At 42.6% G+C, this 14,672-nt stretch overlaps 1 protein-coding gene across 1 annotated transcript in view; it reads right to left on the bottom strand.

The window, feature by feature from the left end:
- Positions 1 to 14,672, bottom strand: part of ADARB2 (adenosine deaminase RNA specific B2 (inactive)) — a 305,396-nt gene that overhangs the window by 34,552 nt on the left and 256,172 nt on the right. Inside the window, exons 5-6 of the mRNA XM_066200443.1 lie at positions 9,627 to 9,795; positions 2,740 to 2,891 (exon numbers count right to left, since the gene is read on the bottom strand). Coding sequence (XP_066056540.1) covers positions 2,740 to 2,891; positions 9,627 to 9,795 — 321 coding nt within the window. The remainder of the gene's footprint in view (positions 1 to 2,739; positions 2,892 to 9,626; positions 9,796 to 14,672) is intronic.

Below are 14,672 nucleotides of genomic sequence, written 5' to 3'. Positions count from 1 at the left end.
GCCTCCCTGAGGGTGCTGGAAAGACACGGTGGATAATAGGAAATTTTTGGAAGGAGATTTGAGAAGTGTATTTTACTCACTCCCTATATTGATAAAGGCTTATCATATTCCTTCTCAAAACCAGGAACCACATGGTGAGACATCGTTTTTAAATGTTAATGCATCTTTGGAGAATAATCAGTAACGTTTGATGGCTTGTGCTAGCTCTAGGAGAGGTTTCTTTGTTGTTTAAGAAATGAAACAGCATTCATCTGGAGTTTCTTGTCATTACAGGATGAAAGAAAGGTTATTTCTTTAGGAAAAAAAAAAAAGAGGAAAGAGAAGATCTGAATGATAAACATTATAAAATACTTATCTTCCCAGATGTCTCTGGGATAACGTGAGCTGAAAGGAAACGCTTATCTCACTGAAGGACAGCTTTTGGCAACATGGCTTTCTACACAGTGCTAAATTATTTTAAGAGCACAGGACAAAGGTAGAGGGATCTGTTTAAAAGAGTGAATTGCGAGCCAGGTGTAGCATCTCTTCAGGTCCTGCTACTGAATCACTGTGTAACCTTGGCTAAACCACACAGACCTTTTCTGCCTCAGGTTCTGCTTGGGAGAATAACTGGTGTAATACCCAACAGGAAAATTACTTTCATGATTATCTACAAGTTTACTGTCTGTGTCATGTACTGCATGATTATATATTTTTAAATGCAGTGGCTTGTATATCTTGTTATCTACAGAAGCATTCCCTCATTAGCTGGGAGATTTATCTGGTCTTTGAAGAAATCCATGAGCCAAGCAGGGTTCACCTCCAGGGCTGGGTTCAGCTGCAAATAATCGGGCAGCACGGGCTGTCAGCTGCCCAAAACACTGACTTCCTCATGCCAAGAAGAGCAGGATCCAGCCTGGACAGCTTCTGGTTGCACTTGAGAATAGACCACATTTAAAAAGTAATTACAGATTTTGGTGCTTCTGATTGTGATGTCAGCTAAGGAGTGCCCCAGGAAACCCACCTTCTGGAAAACATGAGTGCCTTTAACCAAACATAAGGCCTTTTTAGATATTTCTTGATACACCTATACAATGGGAGGCCAAAGATAACAATTGTCTTTCGTTACTCATGAGCAATCCCTTTTTTATTTTTAATTTTTATTTCATATGATGCTATGTCTTTTCATTTTGTTAATGTCAGGAACTCGTTGATCTGATTTTGAGTTTTAGCCATTTACTTACTTTGGTTCATTTTATAAACCCTGCTGACACAATGTCAGGCAAGGACTAAATTTCCTTCCTGAATAGGTGCATTCTGCTTTCTTGCCCCAGCAAGCTGCTGTTTCACATGTGAAAAAATATTCTAGTCTGGGCAGAATAATACCTAATCATTAATAAATAACTTACACAAATAAGAAAGCACAAAGGAGTGAAACTACCATCTGATGGATTTGCCTGTGAGGAAGTGAAGTCGTTGTGTGACCTTAGATGATTAATTTTACAATCCCATGTCTTTGCTTCCTCCTCCATCCATTCTTTTGTCTTGCCTGCCTCCCATTCAAGGTAGTCAGGGCAAGGAATATTTCTCAATATGTGTACATTTGGCAGCCAGCACTACGGGCTTTGCAACACTGTAAAATACATGTATGAGGAGCAGTAGCTGGGGCAGAGATAAGAAAGCAGCGTGTGCCTTGTACATTGGACCATGGGGTGACATGCATGTGATAACAGGCCACACATCTCTGGATCCCCTGCCCCTTGCTGGGGGCATTCCATGTGGTTAGGCAGGCACAAAGCTGGTGCAGTGGGAAAGCAGCAAGGATGTGCCTCTGCCATGGCAGGGAAAGGACTAAGCATGTATGTTTGGGGAGTGATGATGTGATGGTGCAGATGGGATTTGTCATCATGGACAACCAGCTCTGCAGGTCTGTTGGTGGCACACACTGGCTCAACACCTGATTTATCTCATTTGCAGGATCCCCTCTGGAGAAGAAATCCCTGGAAAATCACGTGTTTCCTTGAATGCCATAGGTATAGTTCCAGGGACTCTGAGGCTGACCTGGTGGACTCCAACAAACCCACTCCCCCTGTAGAGACCATGCGTGTGTATATGTGACATAGGCAGGATGGCTTTGGAAGGATCCCTTCCATAAGGGTCTTGCCATTATTTGCCACAAGTGCAGGAGATAATTGGAGAGAGTCTGATGAACAACCAACACTACAAATGTGCTGTATCATATATCATATCAATGTTCTACTTCAGACTCTAGCTGCTCTTGGAGTGAAAATTTTAGTGAAAATGCAACCCTTCAACCCATACGTACTTTGTGAACCCTGAGAAGAGTCTATGCATCTCCAGTTAGACCCCTGATCCTCTGGTCCAGCCTCTGGCCCTGGCTTCAAGGATCTCTTTGATCATGGGCATGCTTTCCAAAACACTTATTTGCTTTTAGGGTTGTATGTATCAAGCAGCAAAGGTAGGGAGGTATTCCACAGCAGAGCCACGGAGCCCCAGGTGTGGGGAGCTGCCTTTCCCAGCTCTGATTTTCCCTGCACACCTTCCCCCAGCACTCGGGACCAAGCACCCGTTGCACACACAGACACACACTCCCTAAAGCCTGTAGTGTTTTTGCTCTCAAACGAAACAAAGAAACAGAGCAAGAAGGATCTTAACAAACAAACAAACAAACAAACAAACAAACGAAAAGAGACAAACCGCACACACAGGAGGAAAAGGAGAGGGGAGGTGTTTCCTTACAGTCGGTGGTGATCTCGTAGGGGGAGTGGAGGCGCGCGTCTCCGCAGGGGGAGGTGCTGACGTACAGGTGGAACAGGATGTTCTCCCGCAGCCTGTAGCCTCCTTCTTTTAACCGCACGAAGATTGATCGCTCCCAGTCTTCCCGCCGTTTGCTATGATCACAAAAGAGGTTCCAGGTCATTTGTTACATGCCAATCAGAAACATTTCTCTGCTCTCTCTCTCTCCTTTTCTCCTTCTGCTTGTTTGTTTGTTTTTATTAGCACCCGGCATCGTATATTTTGCCTAGTGACAACAAGGGAAAAACAATAAGCTTCTTCTGTGAAGAAACGTGTGAAGGAGGTCAAAACTGACAAAGGGCTTTTGGCTTGCTTACCTAAGATATATTCTAATGATAAAATGTGGATTTTTGAAGGATAACTCTCCTTCCTCACATGCACGGATGCATAAACACACTGATTTTAAAGTGGTTCTGATGCATGAAAAAACGAGTTCTCTTAGGCTGTCATGTGAACACATCAGCTCTGCTGATCACAGTGCCTAGGCACAGGTTAGAATCCCATTAACATCAATCACCACAGCTCAGATGTGTGTTCATGTGCTCCACTGAAAAGGACCTCTAACGAGGCACCCAAATTTTATGACCACTGCCAGCCCGCCCCTGCTCCCCAGGTGTTGCTCTTTCCCCTCATTCAACCAGAGCCACCTACAAGTGGTGGCAGGGTCCTCTTGGTCACTTGGCATTTTTGGCAATGAGAAGCCATCTTAAGAAGGGTGGGCAAAACTTGTGCAGGCTTTTCTAAGCTGAGTTGAAAAAGATGCTTATTGAGATGAAGCTTTTTGAGATGGAGCTTTTATCTTTGCAGTGGTTCAGCAGCTAGATGGGGATGCAGTGCACAAGTTCCATTAGCAACAGCTGCCCGGGAGGCCAAACCCTCCCAGTGCTGCCGTTTGCAGCAACAGCACAGCATTAAGGCTCTGCTGCTGTGCAGTTCCTCCAATGAGTTACATTTGAGAAGACATGGGTGATTTCTCTGACAGACAGCTGCCTCTAATATGTGTATTTATAATTTTGAAGGTGAAAATGTGATTGGTGAAATTATGATGAGACTCCTTTCCCTCTGCTGGCCTGGTCCTTCCCTCAAAAACTCAAGGGTCTTTTTTGGAGGAATATCTCTGAACAGAACAGCACCTGCAGGTAATGATTTTCCTGGGATGCTGTTAATAAGGTGGAATCCCACCCGTTTAATTCACTACAGGACAGCCCATTAACCAAGGCCATTTCTGCCTGTCTCTCTGCCTCCTGATAGAGCAAGCAGGGGTGCTTTTTACTCAGCCTTTGAGCGAGTCCTTGGCTTTCATCCAAGCTGCCTCTGCCTGTTTTCTCCCAGTGCAGCCTCTGTGCTATTGAAGCTGTTTGGCTGTCACTCTTCCATGGTTTGGGTGTTTTGTCATTTTTTGATGCCAGGATGCGTTTGCTGTCAGGAGGAATTTACAGGCACATTACCTCGCCTGTCAGGGACAGGGAGGCACACTGACTGCTGAGCTGGGGCTGCCACATGCAGCTCCTTCATTTTCTGCTGGCTGTGGTGGAATTTCCCAACTGCACTAATTATATTATCGCCCTGATACAAGCCTCTGAAATAATAAAATCTCTGTAAGTCCTGCTGCTTGGACTTTAGAGCAATTGCAGGTAGTTTTAAATAATTCACTGCAAAATCAGCTGGGAGAACACAAAGCTGTGCAGTCCAAATGCCTGCTATTATTACATTAAATCTCACCAGAGTGTGTGGGGGGGCAGCTAATAGTACTTGGAGACAGTTGCTATGTAGGGTTGGAGCAATCATGCTTTGGGCTGGATTTCAGGAGTTCAGCTTCCATCCTGTTTTCACTGGTCATTGTTTTTCACTGATTAACCTTGCTCTTTTACCTCTTCATGAGCACCAACAAGGGTCTGTGGCCAGTGTGGCTGCCAGTTTGGGTAATAGACAGCTACCCTAAAAATAGTTGGCAGGGCTGGAGGGCAAGGCAGCTTGACCCTCTCCTCCAGTGGGCTGAGGTTCTTCATATCACATAGGGTCCTGACCTGCCTTTGGGATGGTTTTTTAGGATCTGAACTCATCTGAACCGAGCTTCATTCCTGCACTGTGGCTGAAGGCTTCATAACAAAACTCAGTGAGCATTGTTTGGAAAGAGTTTGGGTTGCAACACCACCTGACATGGCTTAATAAAGATTCTTGTGCATGGGATGTTTGGTGTATTTCAAAACCCAGGGAGACCCAGAGATCTTGCAAAAATGGTCCAGGTAAAGCATGAGATGCACTTATGCAAAGTCACCTCTAGCACCAGTACCCTTGTGCCTTGCCTCTGGGACAGGCGTTTTGAACTGTGAGAGGGAAGATGACTTTGCAGTAGCTGTTCTTTACAATGTCCTTTGCACAGCCATACACACCCTGCACAAAGCAATGGAGAGAGGAGTCCACAGATCCCATTCATTCAGGGGGTGTCATTAAAGTGTCATTTCTGCGTGCTGGCAGTGGCTAAAAGAGCAGAATTCATCCAAAACCTTTGCCTGTTATGAATTTCTGTGGGAGTTGGGATTTGAGGCTCATTTAAGAGGAACATTTCAGAATGTGCTACATTCTAGTCTTTTGCTTAAGTTCATTATTCACTGTAACACATGCCCATGTTTTGAGCTGACTTCAAGAAGATACTTACGCACATGCCTACAGTTTAATATATATTAAGCATTTTGAGGAAACCAAGTCTGACAAGCAGAGGAGCTGTTTTTAGCATATAAAGGTATGTATTTTCTAGTACTACATACTGTAAGAGAGGATCCTAGAGAAACTAACAGCAGGCTTAGTAGATGTGTAACAAGCAGCTGATTTTCCTGGAAAAAATAACTTAACTGGACTGGATTAAGACTATTCCTTGCCTTTCATGTGTAAAATAAACAGTGGTTTGCATCTGACTTGCTGAAAGAGCTTACCTTCTGGTAAAATCATCTCCCTGGCACCTGAAGGGTGCACTACAGCAGCAAGCCTGCTATGGTGCTGATTTATTTTAAGGATACTCTATTAATTTTATTTCTCTTTAAAAAAGAAGAATTGTATTTTATTTTCTTCCCAATTGGCCAGTTGGTATAAATAACCCCAGTGAAAATGATGTCAGTTTTCCTACTACCACTGCCAGAGAATCAGACTATCATATTTGTGTGCTTTTTGCTGGGGATTCTTAGAAAAAGCTTCTCAAAAGGTCTTTCTTGTCCTTCTTTTGAACATCAGAAAATTCACGTCCTACTTCTCATCTCTTTCGTGAAAGTCTGGAGAACTGGAGGATTATGGTTGTCATAAAAATGAAATCTGGGAGGGCTAAGGGTTTTAATCAGACTGGTTAGCAGCTGACAGGTTTTAGTTGTGCTTTTAGCTTTTATTTAACTCAAGCTCTAGACAATGAATTGTTGAAAGAAAGTTTCCTTTTGAAGTATTTGTCACTCTTGCTTCTTAGAGAGGATAAAGTTCCCATTCTGGAGCTCTTTTCCAAGAAGAGTCAGGAACATCACACCTCTAACATTTAGCAATAAGAAGAGAAGGGGGGAAAAAGCAATTTGCATATTGCTGCAGGATTGGCTTGTGGATGGCATTGTTCTGCAGCTTAAATATGTGAAGAAGTTGCTGTATTCTCTCTTTAGAGAAATGGAAAAAAATTTTCCCCAGTACATGGCAGTTCATCTCACCCCCAACAGATACCTGAACAGAACCTGCTGAATTCCACCTCAGAGATGCCCATTTCTCTCCACTGCTGATGAAAGGAGCTTTGGGGATCTAGGTAGCACATAACTTCCAACAAGTAAATTCATTTCAGTGAACCCCTCTCTCCTGGCCATTAGTTTCATATCCTGGCCCTTGCTCTTAGGAGCCTTCATGCTACACTCCGCCAAGTATGTGTTTTGCTTTCACTGAGATCAATGGTAGTCTTTGTAAATTCTGGAAAAGAGGTTCATTTTCAAAGACAGCATCACAAAGAAAAATATTTCTTGCACTGGAAGTTCCTGAAGTTTGAAGTTCAGCTGCAGAGACCACTCTCAGCAGGTGGCTTGGTGGGAGGAAGGTATGTGGACAATAGGAAATACTCTCCACAGAACAAACTTGCCTGTTCCATAGCGAATGATGGAAAATTTAAGTTCTTTGAGTCAAAAACAATGCTCTCAAAAGAAAACCATCTGTTTGGTTTCAGTTCATTTATGACTTTGTACAACAGTTTCCTAGCCTGGGAGAGGAGTTTAATTTGGGCTAGGATAATGCAAGCACATTACAATAACTTTGTGTTTCCCCCAAGCCTGAGGAGATGGTGCACAGGTAGTGCCAGTGGAGCTGATTTACCATGTCTGTCCTAAAAATTCTGTCCTTACAGCTATGTGGCAGCATCATGTGTTTTCTCTGTGAAAAGGAGATGTCTCTTTTTCCAGAGAAAAAGGAGTAAATATGATTTCAGTGTGCAGAAAATGCATTTTTTATTTCATTTTGAACTCCCCCCTTTTGTCACCATATGACAAAGCTCCCAATGATCCCAGAAAACTGTGTAAATTAAAATAGAAGAATATATCATGTCACACTGTTTGTTTCCCCATGGACTTTAAGGAACCAGAATTGGATTTGATAATAACTCCAACTCTGTCATTCACAGGTGCTTAGCCTTGACAATTTTGGCTGAGATTTTTATGGTGTGTGCTGGTCAGGCAAGTGGTGGTGCCTGGTCTTGGCTGAACAGAGAGTGATTTGAACTTATTGTGAAAAGAGCTCGTGCTGCACTGAGGATTCTCTTAACAAAAGGCTGTTAACATTGATCCAAATAAAAAAATAATATGACTGATCATGTTAGGGAGGTGGATCAATACAACAGTTTAAGATACAGTGTTAGCACTTGTTTCCCAAGAGACCGTAGCACCATGGAGGGCTGCTACACTGCTGAAAACATAATAATTTAATGTAAACTTGAAAGCAATTCAGAATGAAATAGAGAGAATATTGTTTTTGATTAACCCTTCAATGTTCTTGTCCCCCTTTGTTAGCCAAACCCATGTACTCAATATACTCTCTTGTCTCCAACTCCAGCCTGAAGTGAAAATAGCCATTATTCCTGTTATTGTTGCTGAGGTGCAACAGTAGCACAGGTTATTACAAGAACACACAATCCTGATGCAAAACCTGAAGTCAAAGGAAGTTTTTGCACTGAGTTTAACGGCCTTCAGAAAAAGTTACATGAAAATGCACTCAAGAATGGAGGGCAGAAGAATGATCTATAGAGAAAGAGTTTGTTTTCCTTCATTTCTTGGTTCCTTCTATATAATAAGTGCCACTTCAGCTTCACTTCTGCTCAATTTTCACACCATAGGACAATTCAGGCTGGTAAGGACCTTAAATCTCTATCCCAACCTCTTTCTCAAAGTAGTTTGACAGATTGATCAAGGTTCTGTGCACTCAGATTTTGAAAATGTTCAAGACAGGAGGGAGACTGCGCAACCCTTCTGAGTGACCTGTCCCCATGGGGAAAATTAGTCCTCATACCCAGACTGAGCTTCTCTTGTTTCAGGGTGTGCCTCCTCCCACTGCACACCTTGGTAAAGAAGTCAGCTCCACTGTGTTGCTGACACCCTTTGCTGGCCCTGCCATCCCACCTGCAGCCTGACCAGGTCCAGATCTGTCAGCACTTCCACACTGCCCAAGTGTTCTGGCCCCTGAGACTCTGGGTAGCCTCTGCTGAGCCTGTGTCAGATGGTTGATGTGTTTCTCTTGGGGCACCCAAAACTGCACAAAGTCATGTAGATGTGGTGTAATGAGTGCTGATTAGTGGTGGATGCACACATCCCTTGACAGACTCATATTTCCCAGGATCCTGCTGACCCTCTCTGCTGTTAGACACACCACTAGCTAAAGTCCTGTGTCCTGTCTGCCTACAAACCTCATCCCTTTTCAGCAGAGCTGCTCCCCAGCCTGTATTTCTTTCCTCCTTGGTGGAAAGAAGGAAGATCATTCTTTCCTCCTTGGTTGCATTTGCCCTTGCTAAGTTTTCTGTCAAAGTTCCTGCTGGTCCAGCCCGCTGGGATGACAGACCAGCCCTCAAGCATAGGGACTGGTCCTTCCCACATTTTGGTGTTCTCTGCAAAGCTTATAACCAAGCACTAGGTAACACCTTCCAGATTGCTGACAGACGTGATCAGAGACAAGACAGAATTCTGAGGTACCCCACTTATTGCCATCTTCCAGGCAGCCTATGAACCATTAACCAGTTAAAAGGTAACAAGGTGGATTTGGCTGAAGACAGGAACAATAATTCTACTGTAATTATTCTACATGCTATAACATTTTAAAACATCATAAAGAAGGAGTGAGTGATAGCATCTTACACTTTGGCACAAAGTTTACTGTGCTGTTAACACTCATTGGTTCTCTAGTGAGTCAATGAAGATATTAATGATCAATAAATCACTTCTTTGAGATCTTTCAGCAGCAACAAGGAAGACAGGAAAATGGCTGCATTAAGCAAAATGACTCCCTTCAAGTCTCTGGTCAGTGAATGATACTAATAAGCCTGCACGTAAAGATTTGTACAAAATCATCAGGCTTCATAAAGCCCAGCTTTATGAGTCATATCTAATCGTTCCTGAAAGAGAATCAGCTGAAGTAAAGCAGCTCATGGCCAAACACTTTAGACTACCTAACTCTCAATTTTTTTTTTTTTTTTTTGTGCAGTTTATTGTTCCTTCGTCACCGAAAGACTCAGAAAAAAATGACATAAAGAAACAAATAGTTCAGTTGTCTGGAAGATGGATCTGTTCCACTGAAGGTCATATAACAGCCTCCAAAAATCAACAGAATTCAGTTACCTTAAGTGTAGCTCCAGCTGTGAGTAGAGGAAGTGAACAAATGCCCTTCTTGCCACAATTTCTGCATGGCAGTCGTTGACCGCAAGCCCTTGGTCATTTATGTATTCCCCATTTATACATTTGGTACCCGATGACAGCACAATAACCTGAGCTTGCCTGATGTCCAAACCTGTAGGAAGAAAAACAAAAGTGCTGTGAAATTGCTGGGGGTGAGTATGATGTCATGATTGTTAAAAGTCCTCAAAGCACATGCTTTGATGTGGCAGCCAGACAGCTCTAATGGGATGCTTGGTAAGGTGATGATATGGCCTTTGGAATATGCAGGAATCTCACATCTTTGTGTTATTAGAATAATAAGGTCTATATTTCAGTCTTGCTGCTAATTCCAAGATAAAAGCTTACCATGAAGTTTACTTGTTAAATCAATAACTACATCATAGCAGAGCATATGCTGTAGGGAAGTAATAAAGATCTCCTGCAGTGCTGATAAATGGCCAGGTTTTTATGAGCTGTTGAAGACATTTTCTGGTGGGAAACACATACCCCCTGTAATGTTAGGTTTCATTGCTGTTGTGCTTTAAGTACTAAATAAAATGGAAGTAACGCTTCTGGGGCTGCTCTTTAAAAATCATGAAGAAAATACCCCAATAGATTTGACTTTCAGTCCGGTTTCCTTTTAGCTTCTCCAAGAGCAGCTATATCAGTGCTCTTTTCAGTGTGGTCTTAGGGCTGGAGCATTTATTACCAAGACCACTTTGTTCATCTGTTACCTCCCCACATGTTGATGGCAATTGAAAGATGTCCCCTACTTGGTCCAGACAGACACTTTCTAAGAATAAATCCTAATTTATTTGGAGTCAGTTGAAAATGCTTGGAGACTTCAACAGCACATGGGTTTCACTCTAAAACATAGCTCATTCAGCCCTGTGGACAATTTCAAAGTAGAATTTAGAATGAACTGAACCCAAAATGAAATTATCTTTTGAAAAGCACATCTCAGGACTCATCTCTCTGAATACCAAAGAACAAGGGAGCAGCTCTTGGGAAAAAGAACTTTTTTGCCTGATAGGTGCTTCCTCTAGAAGTGTCAAAGTAGCCTCTGAGTGTTTGACACAATGGCTGTGTGTAGGCAAACACCTCCACAGTACAGCACAGAGGCTCAGACTGCTGGTGTTGCTCTGGCTGTGCCCAGGTAATGTCACCTGAGATGCCCTTGATGTCCTGCCCAATTCTGCCTGCTGTCTGGGAAGTCCAGGAGGTTCTTCCCATGCATCTCATATGGAAGTCCATAAAGAGGCTCAGTGAAAACACATGCCCATGTTTAGGCAACTGAATCAAGACCTCAAAGTGTGACAAGTCAGTGATAAAGACAGGTCTGAGACTGCAAATACCCACAGGAGGAATGGAAACAATCTTCCTGTGGGCTGTGGTGATGCTGTTTCTATAGTATTACTTTAGCTTTAGAAAAGCTTTAGGAATAATTTAATAGAGTCAGCAAAATTTTTTTTCCTCTTATGAGGTCTATTGAATAGCAGAAAAACTGAAAAATTGCAGAGATTTTTTTGGCTTGGCATATTTGGGGCCATGTTCTCTTATAAAATCTATTGATGTTAAATGACAAAAGAGCTGAATGGAGAAGGAAATAGCATTTTAAACAAAAGGATTGGTGCTGCCAATGATTTCCCAGTTAGTAAATACCATCAACAGCCCTTCATAATCTCCACACAGCACTAAGACTAGTAGTGGATGACATACTGTAGCACTGTTTCTATGCTTAATGAATATAATTGAAAATGATATCAAAATCCTTTCATGCCTATATCAATACAAAAGCTACATCAGTCATCCAAAAGGTTTAGTAGTAATGTGGCATTGCAGCATTTTGGCATTTGTAGGAGAGGTGTAAGTATTGTGAAAAATTCATTTAATCTGAGCCCCTGGTTGTGAGAGTCTCATACAGAAGTTGTTACAGGTACTAGTGACAAAGTACATGTCACTGTATGCCTGTGCTGAGAGTTTAATCTCTGTTTGTTACTATAGATGTGGTCCTAAAAAAGTGGTTTGGAGTATTTACTGGCGAGAAAAAAGTGAAGTGGAAATCTTGAAAACCCAAGAAGTGAAGATGGGAGCACACTGGAGAAATGGAAAGGAGGAAAAGCCTTCGTGTTTATTCCAGTTTTATTACTAGGTAAAAAGTTGAGGTGGAAAAATTACTCATTCCCTACAAAGAAAAGTGCTTATAGACAGTACATTAAAATTACTTTGCTTTAGGGTCACTGCTTTTATGAGAAAAATAATAGGTATCTTAGACAGTGACATGTCCATCTAGTTAACAGTGTCTTTCACATGGACTAACATCAAACATTTCATGGGCCACTGCCTGCCACTGAGATGTTTGAGTTCCACTCAGCATCTCAAAAAGCAGTGTATATTTTCCTCCACAATATGTAATATTTTCCTTGGTTAGAAGGTCTACGAAAAGAATCAGTTTGGTGGGGTTTTTTTTTTCTATTTTTTTTTATTTACCACTGTAGATAGAGCCTTATTTACCTCAGCACTGCAGGAGTACACCAAGAGGCAATTCCCTCCTACAGAAACCCGTGAGCCTCTCTGTCTGCCCCCGAGGACCTCTGTCAATGCTCCTTCTCAGGGCAGTGAGACCAACTGCTTCCTTCTCCTAACATTAGCATGCCCCTGGTGTGCCTCCTCCTCTCCTGCTTCACCTCATAGTCAAAGCACCAGCCTCTGAAAATACAGAGCAAACCACTTGGGTAAGCCCTCCTGCTCTCTGAGATCCTCATCTTCCTCAGCCCCCCCCCCCCCAAGTCAGCCCAGTACACATTGTGATGTCTTTTATTTTTTCAATCATTTTATCCACAAATAAATGTAACTCTTTTTCTCCTTCCAGATGAGGGTAAGCAGATGAATGCATTCAGGATTTTCTGTAAGGTCTGGATTTATTCACAAATGAAACAGAAAGGCACCCAACACCTGTCAGATGCAGCAATAAAATGAATCCCTCTGATGTTGTTTGCTATCACAATGTCCACCGGCACAGCAATAGCCAGTGTGCTTGGGGTGTTCGTGATGGTGTGAATTAACTCCATATGTTGGCTTCCAGTGATAGGGGGCCCCAGGAGGTGGACACAGCCTGGGGTGTTTGCCTGTCCTGGCAAGGTGCACGTGTTTGCAGAACATCACTTAGATATTGCCTGGGGCCGGGACGCAAAGGCTTCCAAGAATTTGCAGAACCAGTCCGAGTGTTAAACATTAAAGATCTCCATGTATTTTCCATTTGCAGTGTCAGAAAATAATCCATGCTCCTCTATGCTCAGAAATACCCAGGAGTTATGTCTCACTGCTGTGGCACTTGGAAACCCAGGTGTACATGACTTATGCATTAGCTCTGAAATATTTACACCTCACTGGGGACCCAAATGGAGAAAGTGATCTGTGACCAACGTAGCCCTGTTCAATGCTGCCTGTGAGGGCACCCAGCATGATGAGAAATACTTCCAACAGCCTGAGAGTTGTCTGCTGTGCTCAGGAGCATACATGCTAACAGGTTTCCTCTTGCATCCCTTGTTTGGTACATACACAGAGTTGGAGGTTTATCCCCTGTGTAATGTTTGATATTATTGCCAATGAACATGGGAGGAATTTTTCTCTGAGAACAAGACATGATGCCTAGCTGATGAAGGCAGATTTTAGCATTGACTAATCACGCTGGCATTTTAGGCAGCATTTCCAGCTCTGGAGCCTAGATATTTGCTTCAGTGATTCAAAATTAATAGGCACTTCTGTACATTTGTCTATTTTGCATTAAAACCAGTAATTACTAACTCTAGTTATTAATGTTTACTTCCAATTTTATTTTGCTTGCAGAATACTTCAAATTTCTCACGCCATTTCTAATAATGAAAGTCGAGCTCCCTCATAAACGTTGATTAATTTAACCTCAGACATGCAGCAGATGCAGACTGTGCACATCCTCAAGCCATGCCCAGGAAAGCTATGGCTTTGTGAGGGGCAGAATCCAGCAGGAACAGTAAGTGGCACCACCAGCCTTATTGCACCTACCCCACTTAGGGTCCTACAGCAGGGTTTGACCCAGGACAAGGATTGCTCCCCACAAGACTCATGTTCTTACTGAGGGGAGTCAGTCTCAGGTGAAAGATCCAGGGATGTAACTGCATTCAGGTTATTTGACAAACAAGGAGAAATGGGCTACATTATTATGACCTTAACTCCTGACCCACTGATTATCAGAGTTCATGAGGCATTTCCTACCCTCGCTGCCTTCTGCAAAGTAATGTTTGAGGAGACATTAGGTTAAAAGTAACTAGTGAACGATTTATAACAGGCACCTGCATTACGTTTCTATTATTTGCCTAAAGACTTCTAATAGTTTTCAATTTGAAAAGGAAATGGAGCAAGGGAAGGGAAATTGGGAAGCTGTGTCAGCATAGTGGCTGGGTCCTGGCTAACACCCTGTTGTTGAGGACAGCTGAGAGAGCAGGGAGGCAATTCACTACATTTTATCATGACAAATCCTGTCAATCAATTAGTTGCATTATAAAACAAAAAGGTACACATAAATGGCACATTGCCTTTGATCACAGATTCAGTCTAATGAGCCAGGGAGGTAACAATCTTTTCTGGTGCTCTGCTGAAAGCCTGAGCCTATCCTGGGTCTAGAGGCAGGAACTCCTCTCACAGCCAGGCAGGGGGAACCTTGAACCTCGATGTTCATTTTTTGTCTGTCAGTGATAGTGCAGACTTTCATGTCATAGCTGAGCTGTTGAAAAGAAACTGGGTTTATTATAAGCCATTTCCAGTTTGCTGACACCAGTAGAGAGATTCATTTCAGCTGTTCTGGATAACCGGAGTTTAGATGTCCATAGCTGAGCTAATTGCTGTAGAATGTCTTTATAGTCAAAAGAGAGGAATTTTCCTAGGAGGTGATTCATCTGGCCTACTTTAGATATTTGCTTTTTGATAGTCTACATTACATCTCAGTATTGCCAGCTTCTCTTCATGAACTCT

Source organism: Chamaea fasciata, unplaced genomic scaffold, assembly GCF_029207755.1.
Source record: "Chamaea fasciata isolate MVZ Bird 193981 ecotype frontalis unplaced genomic scaffold, bChaFas1.0.hap1 SCAF_1, whole genome shotgun sequence".
In the NCBI taxonomy this organism is placed as follows: Eukaryota; Metazoa; Chordata; class Aves; order Passeriformes; family Sylviidae; genus Chamaea; species Chamaea fasciata.
The sequence above is the reverse complement of the archived record's forward strand: the minus strand, read 5'-3'. Positions and strand labels throughout refer to the sequence as shown.